This window comes from Nicotiana tomentosiformis, chromosome 5 (assembly GCF_000390325.3).
Source record: "Nicotiana tomentosiformis chromosome 5, ASM39032v3, whole genome shotgun sequence".
NCBI classification, from domain to species: domain Eukaryota; kingdom Viridiplantae; phylum Streptophyta; class Magnoliopsida; order Solanales; family Solanaceae; genus Nicotiana; species Nicotiana tomentosiformis.
In genome coordinates this window covers 66,506,245-66,523,748 of record NC_090816.1, presented here as the reverse complement: position 1 = coordinate 66,523,748, position 17,504 = coordinate 66,506,245, and the positions used below count along the sequence as shown (strand labels likewise).

At 39.6% G+C, this 17,504-nt stretch overlaps 2 protein-coding genes across 2 annotated transcripts; both read right to left on the bottom strand.

Moving 5' to 3' along the window:
* Nucleotides 1–7,339: 7,339 nt before the first annotated feature.
* LOC138892515 (uncharacterized) lies at nt 7,340–7,895 on the bottom strand. Its single transcript, XM_070176241.1, has 2 exons — nt 7,538–7,895; nt 7,340–7,488 (listed from the first exon to the last, which is right to left on the bottom strand). Exons 1-2 carry the CDS (start codon nt 7,893–7,895, stop codon nt 7,340–7,342), a joined length of 507 nt encoding a protein of 168 aa, XP_070032342.1.
* A 101-nt stretch (nt 7,896–7,996) lies between these two features.
* On the bottom strand, nt 7,997–8,736 carry LOC138892514 (uncharacterized mitochondrial protein AtMg00860-like). Its single transcript, XM_070176240.1, has 2 exons — nt 8,239–8,736; nt 7,997–8,122 (listed from the first exon to the last, which is right to left on the bottom strand). The coding sequence occupies exons 1-2, from the start codon at nt 8,734–8,736 to the stop codon at nt 7,997–7,999; spliced, it is 624 nt and encodes a 207-aa protein (XP_070032341.1).
* Between the last annotated feature and the right edge of the window lie 8,768 nt (nt 8,737–17,504).

Below are 17,504 nucleotides of genomic sequence, written 5' to 3'. Positions count from 1 at the left end.
ATGAATGCATTTAAGTGAGTTAGGAGTATCTATGCATGATCAAACCGGTACAAGATCCATGTACCACGACACACAATCCATGCATCACCAAAACCCGATACAAAATCCATGTATCGACCCAGTACAAAATTTAGGTATTGACCATGCTCACAGGGTCCAAAGTAAAATGGGTAATCACCTGACTTCGGAGGGATGGATCAAAATCCAAGTGCAAAGAGGAGCTTATTAATATCTCACTCATAATCAAATATTCGATCATCATGTCCTATGCGCCATAATCGTAGATCATCTGCACGCCTTACCTTCTATGCCAAATCCCTAGTCCGAATCAAGTATAAATATATAAAAATGTATGCATGCGTTCGAGGATTATAGATAAAGGATGGACAAAAACCTAATAAAAAATATATGGATATGTGCTCATGGAATTTTTATGTGACTACGGATGATTAAAACTATTCAACATATCAAGAATAAGTTCCCATGCATTTACAAATAGTTATAAACCTAGGCCAAATCCAAGTGTACATTGCTTATCTATAATGAAGTGGTGAATTTGTTCTTCAAAATCTCCCACTCTCGAAGTCTAGGGTTCAAAATATGATAAAGTGGGTAAAAGTATCGAAAGCTCAACTTAAGTATTCTTCCAAGGTAAAAACATCGCGATCGCAGGACCTCCTTCGCAATTGCGACGACCAAAATCTGCCCAGTTACTACTCCCACTTCGCAAATGCGGACACCCAACCACGAATGCAGTGCACTACCTTGTTAAGCCTATGCGATCATGAGGCATTCACCACGAACGTGAAGCAAACAATATGCCTAACCATAAGATTTTGCGATCGTGACCCCCGCAAGAAAACGTAGAGCACTGGACCTCAGTCCTCCGAGATCGAAGCCCTACTCACGCAAATGTGAAGAGTAAAATCCACGTACCAGCCTCCCCCACTCCGTGATCGCAAGCCACCCTACACGATCAATAAGAAACACCTTGCACCAGAAAACCAACAGTCTGAAAACAAGGAGAAATCACACCCGAGCCCCCCAGGATGCCGTGCAATCATGCCAAAAAGTCCCAATACCTTATGCAAACATGTCCAAGGGCTTGAAAAACCACAAATAACATCGAAGCCAAGAATCGATGATCAAAATTACTCTCTTAAACTAAAGAACTTCTAAATTGCAACCAAGTGTCCGATTCAAGCCTAACCAATGCGGATTTTAATAAAACTTTTCACACAAGTACTAAATGACATAACAAACCTATACAAATATTCCACAATGACAATCGGACTTCGATATCATCAAAGTCAACCTCCGGTCAAATCCATGAACTCTCCAATCTTACCAATTGCAGCTTTTCGGCAAATAGAGCAAAAACATCCTAGGAACCACTATATATAATTCCGGACATACGCCTAGGTTCAAAATCACCATATGAAACTATTGGAATCATAAAACACCAATCTAAGTTCGTTTACACAAAAGTCAACCCTAGGTCTACTCTTATAACTTAAGCTTCCAAAATGAGACTAAGTGTGTCAGTTCACACACAACCCTTCCCGAAAGCCAAACCTACTACCCCTGCAAGTCATAAAACCACAAAAACACATACGAGAAGTGTTAGATCGGGGAACATGGCTTAAATACATAAAATGACTGGCTAGTTGTTACATTTTCCCCCTTATAAACAAATGTACGTCCTTGATCGGATGTACGTCCAAAAAGATGAGGATATATGCTCCGCATATCATGCTCGGTCTCCCAAGTCACCTACTTGATCGGATTACCTATCCAGTGAACCTTTACCGATGCAATATCCGTTGACGTCAGCTTCCAAACTTGCCTATCCAAAATGGTTATTGGCTCCTCCTTGTAACACATGTGAAATTTAACACATGTGACTGATCATCACGATAATTCTGAATCATAGGAACACGAAACACATGACGAACTCACGATAAGCTGGATGGAAAGGAAAGCCTATAAGCCACGTCACCCACTATCTCCAAAGCCTCAAATGGATCTAGGGCTCAACTTTTCCTTCTTCCCAAACATCACTACACCCTTCATAGGCGAAACTCTGAGAAGAACCCTCTCACCGTCAATGAAAGCCACATTACGACCCTTCATATCAGCATAACTCTTCTGCTTGGACTGCGTTGTACAAAGAAGATCATGAATGAACTTCACCTTATCCAAATCATCACGAACCAGATCGGTGCCCACAACCTAGATTTCCAGGCTCAAATAAACCCATCAAAGAATGATGTTGCCTTTCATATAAAAGGCCTCATACGGAGCCATCTGGATACTAGACCGGTAGTTGTTGTTGTAGGTGAACTCTACAAACAGCAGAAATTGCTCCCACTGACCCCCAAAATCAACAACGCATGCTCTCAACATATCCTCCATGATCTAAATGGTCAGGTCGGACTGCCATCTGTCTGAGGCTGAAATGTAGTACTCAACTCTACCTGCATGCCGAACTCATGTTGAACAGCCCTCCATGAGTGAGATGTAAATTGAGTGCCCGCAATCAAACAATCTCTCTACGATATATCTGAGCCAACTGCTCAAAAACGTAGGAAGTCATGACTGGAATAAAATGTACAGACTTTGTCAGTCTATCCATAATTATCCAAACAACATCAAATCTCCTCAATGTCCGTGGCAACCCTACCACAAAATTTATAGTGATACGCTCTAACTTCCACTCCGGTATATCTAACCTTTGGAGCAAACTGCCTGGTTTTTGATTCTCATACTTGACCTTCAAATAATTTAGACATCGTTCATCATGCCCAACAATGTCATTCTTCATCCTTCTTCACGAATAATACTGCTTCACATCTTCGTAACGCATGGGTGAATAGAATACTGCGAATTGTGAGCTTCCTCAGGAATCAACTCCCTCAAACCATCCATATTAGGAATACAGATCTAACACTAAAGCCTCAATACACCATCATCACCAGTAATCCCCCTTGGCACCACCTCGCTTCACTGTGACCTTAAGGAAAAGAAAGTTGGGATCATAATGTAGTTATTCATAATCCGGGTAGTTATTTGGCCATTAAATGCCTTATTTTTCCATCATGATTATTTAATATCCTGTTTTTCTCCACTTGTATGACTACACGGGATATTATTCGTGCTAAAAATCATGTCTAGGACATTTGCTTATTTATTTAGGCATGATAGTGCTATTGTTGCTAAGTTGAGATATTTGTAAGCCGTAGTCATACTTTTCAATAATGATATTATATCCACGTGTTGTATCACCATTTTTGTATATTTCTTACATGTTATCTCAATTATTAGCATCCTTACTTGTGTGACATAGTTTTAGTGTATTTGTAGCAAGTTTGCATAATCAATATGGTATATTAATTTTCATACTGAGAGATATTGGCATATTGAGATATGAGTGGATTAATGACAGAGCTGGGGTCATTGAGCCGTATTTGTATAAATATTGAGGTGACGCATATGTTAGGCCCCATATTTGTCTGAGTTGTACTCCTAGTGAGGTGACATATGCACCAAGCTATTTTGTCTTTGTTATGATAATTCTTGACTTTTTATGCAATCAGCGCTTGGGCTAGGATCCGCCCCTCCGGAGTCAAGTGATACCCTGTTGTCTTTGGGCCCTCTGAGTGTAGGAGCACATTACGTGCTATGTGAGGGACTTATGTCAGTTACCCGTACAGTGCTGAAAGTGTGATCCTTGATATTCAAGTTGTGATCCTTTAAGTGTAGGCCCTCTGAGTGTAGGAACATGTTATGCATACTTGATATTCAAGTTGTGAGCCTTTGTTTATTTGGCATGTATATCTAACATGCAGGCATAAAGTTATATTATTCCTCATTCTAATTGGCATTCGATGTCTCTACTTGATGTTTAGAGCTTGAAATGACCATTCTATCTTGATAAATACCTGTCTAAGAAAATTCTGTGAAAGTTGATGCCTTGACCATTATATCTGAAAAGCATGTCTAGTTTTTCTCCTGTTGTGTTAAGATGAGCCTGTATTATTTGGTATGCTTTTCTTTTTATGTTGAAATTATGCTATTATTGTTGTTATTGGTTGTGGAATGTGAGCATCGGACCTTGCACTAATCGTCACTGCTTTCAGCCTGAGGTTAAGCTTGCTACTTATTGAGTACATGGGGTCAGTTGTATTCATACTATACTCTGCACTTTGTGTGTAGATCTAGGTGTTGCTGGTAGCGGTGGTTGCCATTGAGCGGTATCTAGATTTCCTCGGAGATCTCGAGGTAGCATTTCTGTGTCGTTCGCAGGCCTTGAAGTCCCCTATTTTATCTTATGTTCTTACTTTTCAGTCTTCCAGACAGTATTGTATTTTGTTCAAACATAGTATTTAGTATTATATAGTGCTCATGCACTCGGTGACACCAAATTATGGGGTTGATTCATTTGTATTGATATTTTAACTTCAGTTATTTTAGTTATTCTATTTTTAGACTATTTCATATACTTATTCAAGTATATTTCTACGTAGGTGTTGTTGGCTTGTCTAGCAAGTGGTGTTAGGCGCCATCACGGCTCCGGTGGGAGTTTGGGTCATCATAACACTCTTGCTCACAAAATTAACCTTCGTGTAATCCACTCTTCCTCATCAAGCATATATAGAACAATACTAAACAAGGTACGAAGCATAAATAACATCAAGAAGAATGATTAAGCATAATAAACCATATGAGAGATAATTATAACCTTTGCACCAATTAGCAAACCAACATCTGAAGAACCAAATTGTCGAAATGTATCAACGAAACTTTAACGCAATTATTAACATGTACGTAAATAATTAAGTAGTTTCACGAACTATTAAAGAATAAGAGAATAATATATACGAAGCAGACAAGACATGAATAAGGCTAACTCGACCCCCATGCTTTAACCATAGAAAATGCATGTGCGCTCATCACCGTGCATGTATTCCACCCCTGATACATATAGAACATAGCAAATAAACCCAATTATAAACCAATTCCTCTTTACGAAACAAGTCAACACTCCAATACCCTTTTCTCTTTAGAACAAGCCTCCAAATAACTCAAATTAAGGAAAATAATGCTCCAGTAAGTTAAAATAACATTTAGAAACTATCCTAGTATCAAAAAGGTTCAATCTTTTCCTTATTTAAAAAAGTAAATAAAAAGTAAACATAGACACACATGGTCGATATCCGAATTCAAGACCAAATCCCGATTAACTTTCCCGACTCAAAATATGTGATTAGTTTCGAGATCCGACCTCAAATTTAGGTCTAAATCTCTAAAATTAACTCTCTTAAGTTACTAATTCTAATCTTTAAAATCTTAGATTTTAAGGGTGAAATTTATGAAAAATCATAGTAATAAATAAAAACCAAGTTAAAATTACTAAACTTATAAGTTAGATTGAAAAACATTTCAAACGTTTCCTCTACTCAAAGTCTAGACTTCAAAGATAAAAAAAATGAGCTAAACTCAAAGTCCCTTAACCTTACCAGCCCTCAGATGTCGTAGGTGCGGATGGAGTACCGCATATGCGACAAGCATATGTGCGACCCCATCCATCTGCAGGTTCAGTCCTACATGGTTGATAATGTCACAAAAGTGACACACAACTCACAGATGCGGACCCTGTTGACTCCATCCTACATCGCAATCTGTGCTGGGCCACTCATATACGCGACCATTGTAGATGCGACAAAGCACTCGCAGGTGCGACGCCTGACTGATGTCCCTTATTCTCATAGATGTAAAGCAACCCTCGCAGGGGAGACTTCGCACCTACGCACCTGATCATCGCAAGTGTGATACCTATATCATCAGTAATAGCAAAACTCATAGAAAATGCAAAAAACTCACACGAGCCCCCGGGCCCCAGTCAAACATCCTAACAAGTGTACACAAACTCGCTTGAGAGATCTAAACATAAAAAATGACATCGAAATCACAAATCAAGAATCAAACAAAAATTTCCAAGTTGATAAACTCAAATTTATCAACTTTCAACTATAAGCACTGAAATGGCCTCGATCACCCGGGACCCAAACCAAACATATGTTCAAGTCCAAAATGATATACTGATCCAAGGTTGTTTACCAAGAATGTCGACCATGGTCAACTCAAACAACATGAAACTCTAGAATTAAATTTCTATTCCAAAACACATCTAAACTTTCCAGAAATTAAAATAAAACCATGCACGCAAGTCACAAAACATCAAATGAAGCTATTCAATATCTCAAATCATGAAACAGAAAGCTAGAACCCAAAACAGACTATCGGGTTGTTACATTCTCCCCCTCTAAAAGAAACGTTCGTACTCGAACGGACGTAGAAATGTACCGAAGCTGGCAAAGAGATGCACCTATCTACTCCTTAGTCGGCTGCCCTTTCTAAAGCACTTTCATGAAGGAATTTCCTTAGATCTAAACTTTCGAACCTGCCGATCTATAATAGTATCGGCTTTTCTATATATGTGAAATTCTCTTCAAGTTGCATTGTGCTGAAGTCCAAAACATTCCACTTGTCTTCATGATATTCCGTAGCACAAAAATATGAAATACTAGATGAACTCCTAAAAGACTAGGAGGCAAAGCAAGCCTATAAGCCACTTCCCCAGCACTCTCTAACACATTAAATGGGCCAACGAACCTCGAGCTCAACTTGTTCTTATTCCAAAATCTCATTACACCCTTCATAGGTGAAACTTTCAAAAGTACCTTCTCGCCCTCCATAAAAAACACATCACAGACCTTCTTGTCCGTATAACTTTTCTACCTACTCAGCATTGTGTGAAGGCGATCCTGAATCAACTTCACATTCTCCAAAGCATCACATACCAAAACTGTACCCGACATACTACTCTCACCAAGCACAAACCAAACAACAAGAGAACGACATTGCTTACCAAATAAAGCATCAAATCTAAATGTTGGATTGATAGCTATTGTTGTAAGAAAACTCTACTACTAGTAGAAACTGATCCCAATGGCCTCCACAATCAATAACACATGCTCTCAACATATCCTCAACGATTTTAATAGTCTCCTCAGACTGACCATCTTTCTGGGGTGAAATGTAATCCTAAGCTCCACTTATGTGCCTAACTCCCACTGCACAGCTCTCCAAAAGTGCAATGTTAACTGAGTACCACGGTCCAAAATGAGTGAAATGGGCATGTTTAGAAACAATCAACCTCTAGAATATAGATCTAAGCAAATTTCTCTGATGTGTTAGAAGTCATCACCGGAATGAAATGCCCAGACTTGGTCAACCTATCAAGAAAGACCCAAATAGCATCAAACTTCTTCAAAGTTTATGGTATCCTACCATAAAGTCCATAGTAATGCTCTTCCATTTCCACTTTGGTATAACTAATCTCTGAGTTAAACCACCCTGTTTCAGATATTCGTACTTCATCTACTGTCCAACAATGTCCTTCTTCATCTTCCACCACCAGTATTGCTGCTTCACATCACCATAAATCTTTGTATCTCATAGATGATTAGAATACCTCGAGCTATGAGCTCAAGAATCAAATCCCTCAAACCATTAACATTAGGAACACAAATCCTGCCTTGTAGTTGGATAATACGATAATCTCCAATGAACATCTTCCTGGCGCCACCTCGCTGAACCAAGTCCTCAAGCACCAACAAATGTGGATCACCAAACTGGAGATATTTGATGCGCTCCAACAAAGACGATTGCTCTATAACACAAGCGAGAACTCTACTCAGCTTTGAGATATCCAATCTCACAAATCTATTGGCCAAGGCCTGAACAACCATAACTAATGGCCTCTCCTCAGCAGGAATAAATGCCAAACTACACAAAGTCTCCGCCTTTCTACTCAAGGCATTAGCTACCATATTTTCCTTACCCGGATGATATAAAATAGTGATATCATAATATTTCAACAACTCTAGTCACTCCGCTCCCTCAAATTCAAATCCTTTTACTTGAACAAGTGCTAATGACTGCAGTGATCAGTATAAACCTCAGATGGCACACTGTACAAGTAGTGCCTCCAAATCTTAAGCGCATGTGCAATAGCTGCAAACACTAAATCATGAGCTGGATAACTATTTTCATGAGTCTTCAATGACCGAATACGTAAGCAATCACACTGCCATCTTGCATCAACACCATACCTAGGCCAATGCGTGAAGCATCACAATTCATGGTATAAGGCCGTACATTTATGGGCAATACCAACACTGAAGTAGTGGTCAAAGTAGTATTGATCTTCTGAAAGCTCTTCTCACATTCACCACACAATCTAAAAGAAACACCTTTGTAACTCAAATTAGTCAAGGGAGCTGCAATAGGTGAAAATCCCTCAACAAAGCGATGATGGTAGCATGCCAAACCTAAGAAACTCTGAATCTCCATAGCTGAAGTAGGTATAGGAAAACTCTGAACCACCTCAATCTTCTTAGGATCAACCTTTATACCATCACTAGACACCACATGACCCAAGAATGCAACTGAATCCAACGAGAACTCACACTTTGAAAATATGGCATAAAGCTGACAATCCTTCAAAGTCACAAGTACTACTCTCAAGTGTTTCTCATTCTCATACCTACTATGAGAGTAACCCAAAAATATCATCAATGAACCAATTACAAAGGAATATAGAAACAGCTTTAACACCCGATTAATCAAATCCATAAAAATATATGGAGCATTACTCATCCCAAATGACATAACCAAGAATACATAATGAGAATAATGGGTCCTAAATGATGACTTAGGAAAATCCGAAGCCCTAATCTTCACCTAATGATACCCCGATCTCAAATCAATCTTGGAGAGTACCTTGGCACCTTAAAGCTGATCAAACAAATTATCAATACGAGAGAATGTATACTTGTTCTTGATAGTAACTTCACTTGCGCACCCCAAGGAGAAACAAATGGTCTAATAAATCCCTTATCAAGTAAATCCTACAACTACTTCTTAACTCTTTCAACTCCATCGGAGGCTTGCGATATGGAGGAATAGAAATGGGCTAAGTGTCCAGAACCAAGTCAATGCAGAAATCAATATGCCTACCAGTTGGCATGACCGATAACCCCACCAAACAAACCTCCGAAAATTTCTCACAACCGATACTGAGTCCATTGAAGAAAAATTTGCACTACAGTCCTGAATGTAAGACAAATATGCTAAACACCCTTTCTCAACCATATGTTGTGCCTTCATAATTTAATCACTCGACTCATAAAATGACCAAGGGTCCCTCTCCACTCTAGCCCAAGCAACCCTGGCAAAACTAATGTCACATTCTTGGCATGACAATCCAAGAAAACATGATATGGAGAAAGTTAATACATACCAATTATAACTTCAATAACAAGAGATCTACCATGGTATAAAAATTATCAACCATGGTATCAAAATCATTAGAAGTAAAAACACAAGAATGGTACACCTGATCAACTACTATAGGTTTCCAACCAGTGTAGACACAAAAACAAAAATATCAAGGAAATCATGAGGCATACTCAAGTGCAGTGCAAAATATGAAGACATATGCGAATAAGTAGAACCCGAATCAAACAAAATCGAAAAATCTCTATGACCAACAAAAAGAATACATTTGATAACTACAACGGACAACTTCACCTCACGCCTACCTGGAAATGCATAAAAATGGGGATAAGCCCCACTAGCCTACCCTCCTCCTCTAGGATAACCTTTGCTTGGATGAACTCCAACTATAGCTTATTAAACCCCACCCTAGCTGGTGGGTCAAGTGGTCCCGGGATCATATTATGAGTACCCTATTGTGGCACGCCACTCTAAAACATGGGACAATGCCTCACGACGTGCCTCAAATCCCACACTCAAAGCAACCCCTCTACTGACGTGGCTGCTAAACCTGAAGTTGTCCTTGACAACCCAAATGACCACTATAGAAACTCAGTATTAGGGATGAATTGATAGGACCCTAAGCTAGAGATGCACGGTATGATGACTGCCCAAGGAAAGAAACATAAGCACCATAGCTGACTGAAGTACAATGAGAAACATGAAGTGTTGGCTGAACTAGCATGATAGCATGAACTCTACCAAACTAACACTTGCCTCCAAATGAGGCACCATTGAACTACCAGCATGACGAGGCCCACTGTCGCTCAACGCCTCTCTTCACTAGCCGTGAATGCATTCAATCCTCCTAGTAATCTCCACTACCTGAGTAAATAAAATATCATTCCCAGCCTTTCTAGCTATCTAATGTCTGATACCATAGGTAAGCCCCTCGATGAACCTCCGCACCTTCTCCCTCTCAGTAGTGATTAGGATATTTGCATGATGAGACAAATCAATTAACCTTGTCTCATATAGGGTGACTATCATGCCGCCCTACTATATATGATCGAACAAGCATAGCGTATCCCTTTGAGTTACTGAAATAAATGTCTCCAAAAGAAGCTATTAAAACTTAGCTCAAGTAATAAGAGGTGACCTTGCTGATCTGCTTTGTAGTCGAACCCTGCATCTGAAAAATAGTGAAGTCCACTCCATTAGACTCAACCAGTCCAAATCTCGCAAGATCTCATTGCACCAGTCCAAGAACTCCCCAGCATCCTTTGAAGGTACACTGAAATTAGGACGGCACAACTTTTGAAACATAAGCATCCTCCTCAGCTCATTAGCAGAAATAGCGGGCCTAGCTGGTAATACCACTAGGGTCTGTTGTCCCTAGACCATTTGCTCTGAAGTGTGTGTGGTGGGGATCTGTGCTCCTCCCTGTCCTGAGAAGTGACCGGCTCTATAGATGAGTACACCTACCTGGACCATGCTCTCCTCAAAACCAATTCTATGAACCAAGGCATTTTAAAGCGCTTGGGGTATCAAAAACCCCATCTGGAACCTGAGCTAGCCTTACCAGCTCATCCTAGACTAGGATCAGCTCATTATCGGGAGCTATTTGTGGCTCAAGTGATGTCGCTCTGGGATTTAACTCTTCCTCTATCCCGACCCCTACCCCTAGTAATGGCTACAACCTCAAGCTTATGTTCTGGATCCGCTATGGTCAAAGTACATGCCATCACTATTTGTAAGAGAATAATGCAATGTTTTAAACTTTGGGATAGAACAAAGTTGAACACTAGAGAAACAAAGAAGTGAAGTTTTGTAATTGTCCTGTAACCTCACGAAGATAAGTATAAACGTCTCCATACTGATCCGTAAGACTCTACTCGATATGCTCATGACTCGTGAGACCTATGTGACCTAGGGCTATGATACCAACTTGTCACGACCAAAACTCTCAACTACGGAATTTTGATGGCGTCTAATTCCATGCTACTGCAATCTAACACATAACGGTAAATAAAGAAGCAAAACTAAATATTTAACAGCACAATATCAAAAGTAAAGAGTGGAAGCTCTAAAATTACATAAGAAGTCTAAAAAATACAACTGCCTAAATAACTCCCCAAGACAGGTGTTACTGAGTGCATGAGCTCTGTCGAATACTAAATACAAACTCTTAAAGGAATACAATACTGCCTAATATAAATAAATCGTAAAAGAGCTAATGAATGTTTCTCCAGATCCTGCGAAAGAATATGCAACACTACCTCGAGTCTTCTCAAATGTCCAAGCTAAGCACGTCTCGGGACTGTGTTGGGGCAAGTGTCTGGATCTGCACAAGAAGTGTAGAAGAGTATTATGAGAACAACCGACTCCATGTGCTTAGTAAGAGTCGAGCCTAACCCCGCTAAGGTAGAGGCTAATACAAGACACCTACATTACAAACATGTGTAGGTAATAAGCAAGACATATAAAATGATAGATAACGATAATAATTATGAGAAACAGTAAGATGATTAGCTAAAATAAATGACGATCATGTTTCTCAAATAGCAACCATTCTCGACAACTAAAATAAAAGGGAAAAAATGATATCCGTGAAAACAACATACTCAAATCTTCAAATTAGCATAATAAAAGAAATGAATAGAAGCATATCAATAGCACAGCAACACCCTTCATACAATTACGTCTCATCCTCACTAGCACAGAAATACCCTATATATATATATATATATATATATATATATATATATATATATATATATATATCTTTATCTTCCTCGCCAACCGTGGAAACACCCTTCGGGCAATAATAATAAGGTAAAGAATCACGGAAACACCCTTCATGCATAAATCACTCTTCCTCACAAGCACAGAATCACCCTTTGTGCAATCCACTCTTCCTCTTCAAGCATATATAAAACAGTGTCAAGTAAGGTAGGAAGTATATATGACATCAAGAAGAGTGATTAAGCATAATACACCACGTGAAAGATAATCATAAACACATATATAAAGTATTAGAGACATAATGCTCAAGTAATTCAATACAAGATTAAAAACTATCAGAGTATCAAAAAGGTTCAATCTTAACCTTATATAAAAAAGTCAACAAAAAGTCAACCCAGGCCCACATGGTCGAAATCTAAATCTCCATAACTCATTCTTTTCTGAATCCAAGTATGTGATTAGTTTCGAGATCCGGCCTTAAGTTACTACCCAAAACCTTATTTTCTACTATTTTAAATCTTAGATTTAAGGGTTAGAATCTATGAAAAAACATGGAAGTAAGTCAAAATTAAGTTAAAATTGATAACCTTAGAAGTTATGATGAATCAGTCTTAAAAAGTTGCCTTCACTCGAAGCCTAGATCTCAATAATGAAAGATAATGAGCTAATCTTGAAGTCCCTTACCCTTACCAACCCTCAGATGACGCAGGTGCGAAAGGAGTACCATAGGTGTAACCCCATCCATACGCAATTGCGGTCTTGCATGGCTATAAATGTTGCAAATGCGACACTCGCCTCGTAGATGCAGACCTAACAAGTGCGACACCTATAAACTCTAGTATACCGTGCATCTACACTTTGACACTCGCATGTGAGATGCTTGATTGACCTCCCCCAATGTCGTATATGCTATGCAACCCATGCAGGGGCAACTTCGCTCCTGACTATCGCAGGTGCTATATATGAATTATCAGCAATAACAAAACTCATAGAAAATGATCGAAACTAATCTGAAACACACCAAACCTCCCCGCCCTCCTCCGACCCTAGTTCAAACATCCTATCAATTATATAAACCTCACACAAACTCGGTTGAAAGCTTCAAACATTAAAAATAACATCAAAATCAAGAATTAGCTATCAAACCAAAAATTCGAAGTTAATAAGTTCAAAAATTTCATCTTTGAACTATAAGCGTCGAACGGCCTTGGGTCACCAAGACACAAACCAAACATACGTTAAAGTCCAAAATCAGCATACGAACTTATTAGAATTGTCAAAACACTGATCCAAGGTTATTTACCAAGAATTTTGACCATGCTCAACTCCAACAACATGAAAACTCTAGAATTAGAATTTCTCTTCTAAAACACATCTAAAATTTCTGGAAATTGAAATAAACTATGCACACACGTTATAAATCATTAAATGATGCTACTCAATGTCTCAAATCATTAAACAAAAATCTATAACTCAAAATGACCTATCATGTTGTTACATGTTATTAGACTTTAGATGGCTAGAGGCCCCGAGATTGAGACGTCATTCTCTCGGCCAGTGGAGATCGCTAGGAGGATCAAGAGCATTCGTTGATAGGGGAGAGGTGATGAGTGATAAGAGGACTTGTCATTATGCTGATTTCAGTGGTGCATCATTTGGAGGCAGGGGTCATTTAGGTAGAGGCCAAGCTACTAGGCCATTCCAGTCAGCACTTTCAGGTTTTTGGTGCTACTCTGTACGATAATTAAACTTATGGTCCTCGTTCTGAGCAGTCATCATTCAGTACGTCCCTAGTTCCCATCAATGTAGCATCGATACAGAGTTTCTATAGTGGTGATTCGGGTCGTCAAGGATAGTTCCTAGCTCAGCAGCGACTCTAGTTGAAGGGTTTCTTCGACTGCGGAGATACATGGCATGCGCGTTGCGTGAGAATTTGGGGTGGTACATCCTAGGAAGGTAATCAGGCCATTATTTCATCACCAGTTGCAACACCACCCACCCACCCAGCTAGCGGTATGGGTTATCCAGCTAGGGGTGGAGGTTAGCAAGTTAGGGGTCAGTCTAGAGGAGGAGGACTGACCAGTAGAGGTCAAGCTTGTTGTTATGCATTTCTTGGTAGGTCTAAGGAAGAGCCTTTTGGTGCAATCATCACAGGCATTATCATCGTCTATCATATAAATGCTTAGGTGTTATCTGATCTGGGTACTTATTGCTCATATATGTTTTCGTATTTTGCATCACACTTGGGGTGTGCCTTGTGATTCTCTTGATATTACGGTTTCTATGTCTACACCGCTTGGGAATTCTATAGTAGTTGATCGGGTGTACCGGTCTTGTCTTCTTACTATTAATGGTTTTGATACTATAGTTGATCTCTTCTTGTTTGATATGGTTGATTTTGAGGTCATTCTTGGTATAGATTGGTGGTCCCCTGTATCACGCTATCTTGGATAGTCACGCCAAGACTGTGACTTTAGCTATGCTAGGATTTCCTAGACTAGAGTGGATATGGACCCTTAATAATCCTACGAGTAGGGCGGTTTCATTTTTGAAAGCTCAATGCATGGTTGAGAAGGGGGTTTTAGCATATCTTGCTTACATTCAAGATTCTAGTACAAAGGTTCTTTCTATAGATTCAGTACCTGTTGTGAGGAAGTTTCTGGAGGTATTTTCGACGGATTTACCGGGCACACCACCAGATAGGGACATTGCTTTTAGCATTGACTTTGTTCCTAGCGCTCATCCAATTTCTATTCCTCCATACCGCACGGCTCTGGATGAGTTGAAAGAGTTGAAGGAGCAGCTGCAAGATCTACTTGATAAGAGATTTATTAGATCGAGTGTTTCTCTTTGGGGTGCATACGTGCTCGTCACCTCGCATATGTATCCCTCCCAGCATATATCAAACACTATAGCCTATGGCGTAATACATTAAAGCCAAGCATAGGCAATATACTAACCTCAAATGCACGAGAATCAATACTCCAAAAATCACTTGCCTCCTAAATCGACCTTTGAACGGGTCAAATCTAGCAAAAAATAACTCATTAATGTCAAATAAGGTTATGGGAACCAATTCCTAACAACAAAGCTTTGATCTTTGTTTAGTGCCAAAAAAGTCAACTCCAGGCCCACATGGTCAAAACCCAAGTCAAAGGTTAGATAATGATTACCCATAACCCCACAAGTCCAAATATGTGACTAGATTCCAAAACCATATCAAAATCATAGATCAAATCCTCAATTTTTATTTTCTTAAGTTGTAGGAACCACCCCCCCCCCAACCCCCAAATTTCCCTCAAAATTCAATGTTTTTGGGTGTCAATAATCTATATAGATTCTTGTAAATAATACTGAAAATATGTGAAAATGACTTGCCCCAAAGCCTTGTGTGAAAATCTCCAAGACAAAATTGCCTATCCTAAGTCTAGAGTTCAAAATATGAGATAATGAGCCAAAATCCCATAATGGCTCTCTAAACCTTGTTGTAGGTGTCGCATTTGCAAACCCTCACAAATGCGACAAAAAGAGGCCCCTAAGTAGCAAATGTTGCAAATGCGACCAAGAACCTCACAAAAGCAACCAATCATTGCAAATGTGAAGCACCATTGATAATGTGATGTCTGGAGCACCAACAACATTCCCAACTTCCAAAATCAATCTGAAACTATTATGAAACTAACCCGAGGCCCTCGAGCCCCACTCCAAACATCCACCCAATTTTATAAACCCCATAAGAACTCGCTTGTAAGATCAAATTGTCAAAATAATATCCATAAAAAAGAATCAAGCATTAAACCTCATGTTGCATGCCTTCAAGTTCAATAACTTTAATAATTCACAACCAAGCATCTAATTCATACCTAACCAACTCATAATTCAACCAAACATCGCACATAAATTCCAAATGACAAAACGAACCTATTCCATATTTCGCAACAAAAGTCCGAACCCACTGCAAGCAAAGTCAACTCCCGGCTAAACTTGTGAACTTTCTAACCCTTCAAATTGCCAACTTTCGGCAAATAGATCTGAAACACAATGGGAACCTCCAGGTCTTAATCAAAACATACGCCTAAGTCCAAAATTACCATACGAACTAATTGGAACCATCAAATCACCAATCTGAGGCCGTTTTTACAAAAGCCAAATCTTGGTCAACTCTAACAAATAAAGCTTCCAACAATGGAACTAAGTGTTCCAGTTCACTCCAAAACCTTCCCGGAACCAAACCATCCTCTCAAGTCATAAAATAGCAATCAAGCATATGCGAAGCATCAAATAGGGAAACGGGGCTCAAATACATAATACGATTGGCCGAGTCGTTACCTTTTCCCCCTCTTAAATAAATATTCATCCTCGAACGAGTTTAGAATCATACCTGGGATATCAAAAAGGTGAGTATATCTACTTTGCATATCATGATCGGTCTCCCAAGTAGCCTCAATGGTTGGTTGACCTCTCCACTGAACCTTCACTGATGCAATATCTTTAGACCTAAACTTCCAGACCTACCTATCCAAAATGGCCACTAGCTCTTATTTATAAGGCAGATTCTCGTCCAACTACGCTAAACTAAAATCCAACACATGTTACTAATGAAAGAAAAGTCGCGAGAGAGCAGAGCGTACCACCCTGCCATAGTCACGAGTCTGTTTATAGTCGCGACTGTTGTCTCCTCGCGGAGTATAGCTCACATCCAAACATCTGATTGGGGAACGGGGCAGTATTCGTGTTTTAAGACAGGAGCTCCTAGGCAAACTACACAAACTCCCATTCTATCTATCATATCAGTCGAGTCGATCCGATTCGTTCTTATCTATAGATAACGTATGAAGAGTTGTCACAAAAGAGAAGGAATGGGTGAGGAATTGACACTTTTTTGAAAGGAAGCTTTAGCATCAGAGAAAGCGGCTTCAATGTGTTAAGCACGGGGTAGAATGTGTTAAGCATAAAATACCCGATTCGACGTTTCCAGAAAGAAGGAGCAGCATGGGCAAAGCACTCTGCTGCGGCGAGCAGCCATCCGCGCTTCTTCTGACTATTGAAAGGGTGTCTTATTGATAGTGATTACAGAAGAACCTTTTCATAGAGGAGAGCGATAGGCCGGTTTGAAGAGCAAGCTTGAAAATAGGTGGATATGCCAAAGATGTCCTGGCTCTGAACACCGAAGGCTCAGAATGAGACGAGTCAGGGATCCAGAATGACTTCATTGACTGATCACTAATAATATAAGGTAAGCTTTGAAAAGTAACACGCTCCTCTTCCCCTCACTCTTCTTTCCCGAATATGAACCTTGAGGGCCATTGAGTAGTGAGACTTTCTTTTCCAGAGTAGTCATGTCCTTTCCTCACTGAGGACCATGGGCCAATAACTTCAGATACAAAGCATGATTTTTCCAAGACGTGTAAGGCATG

What these genes read in the sequence shown, in the direction of transcription:
- LOC138892515 (XM_070176241.1), bottom strand. Translation starts at nt 7,895, where the DNA reads ATGGTAGCTAATGCCTTGAGTAGAAAGGCGGAGACTTTGTGTAGTTTG. An exon ending in TCTTGAGCTCATAGCTCGAG is followed by an intron (nt 7,489 to 7,537) that starts GTATTCTAATCA and finishes GATGTGAAGCAG; the next exon opens with CAATACTGGTGGTGGAAGAT.
- LOC138892514 (XM_070176240.1), bottom strand. Translation starts at nt 8,736, where the DNA reads ATGTCATTTGGGATGAGTAATGCTCCATATATTTTTATGGATTTGATT. An exon ending in TGACCACTACTTCAGTGTTG is followed by an intron (nt 8,123 to 8,238) that starts GTATTGCCCATA and finishes CGGTCATTGAAG; the next exon opens with ACTCATGAAAATAGTTATCC.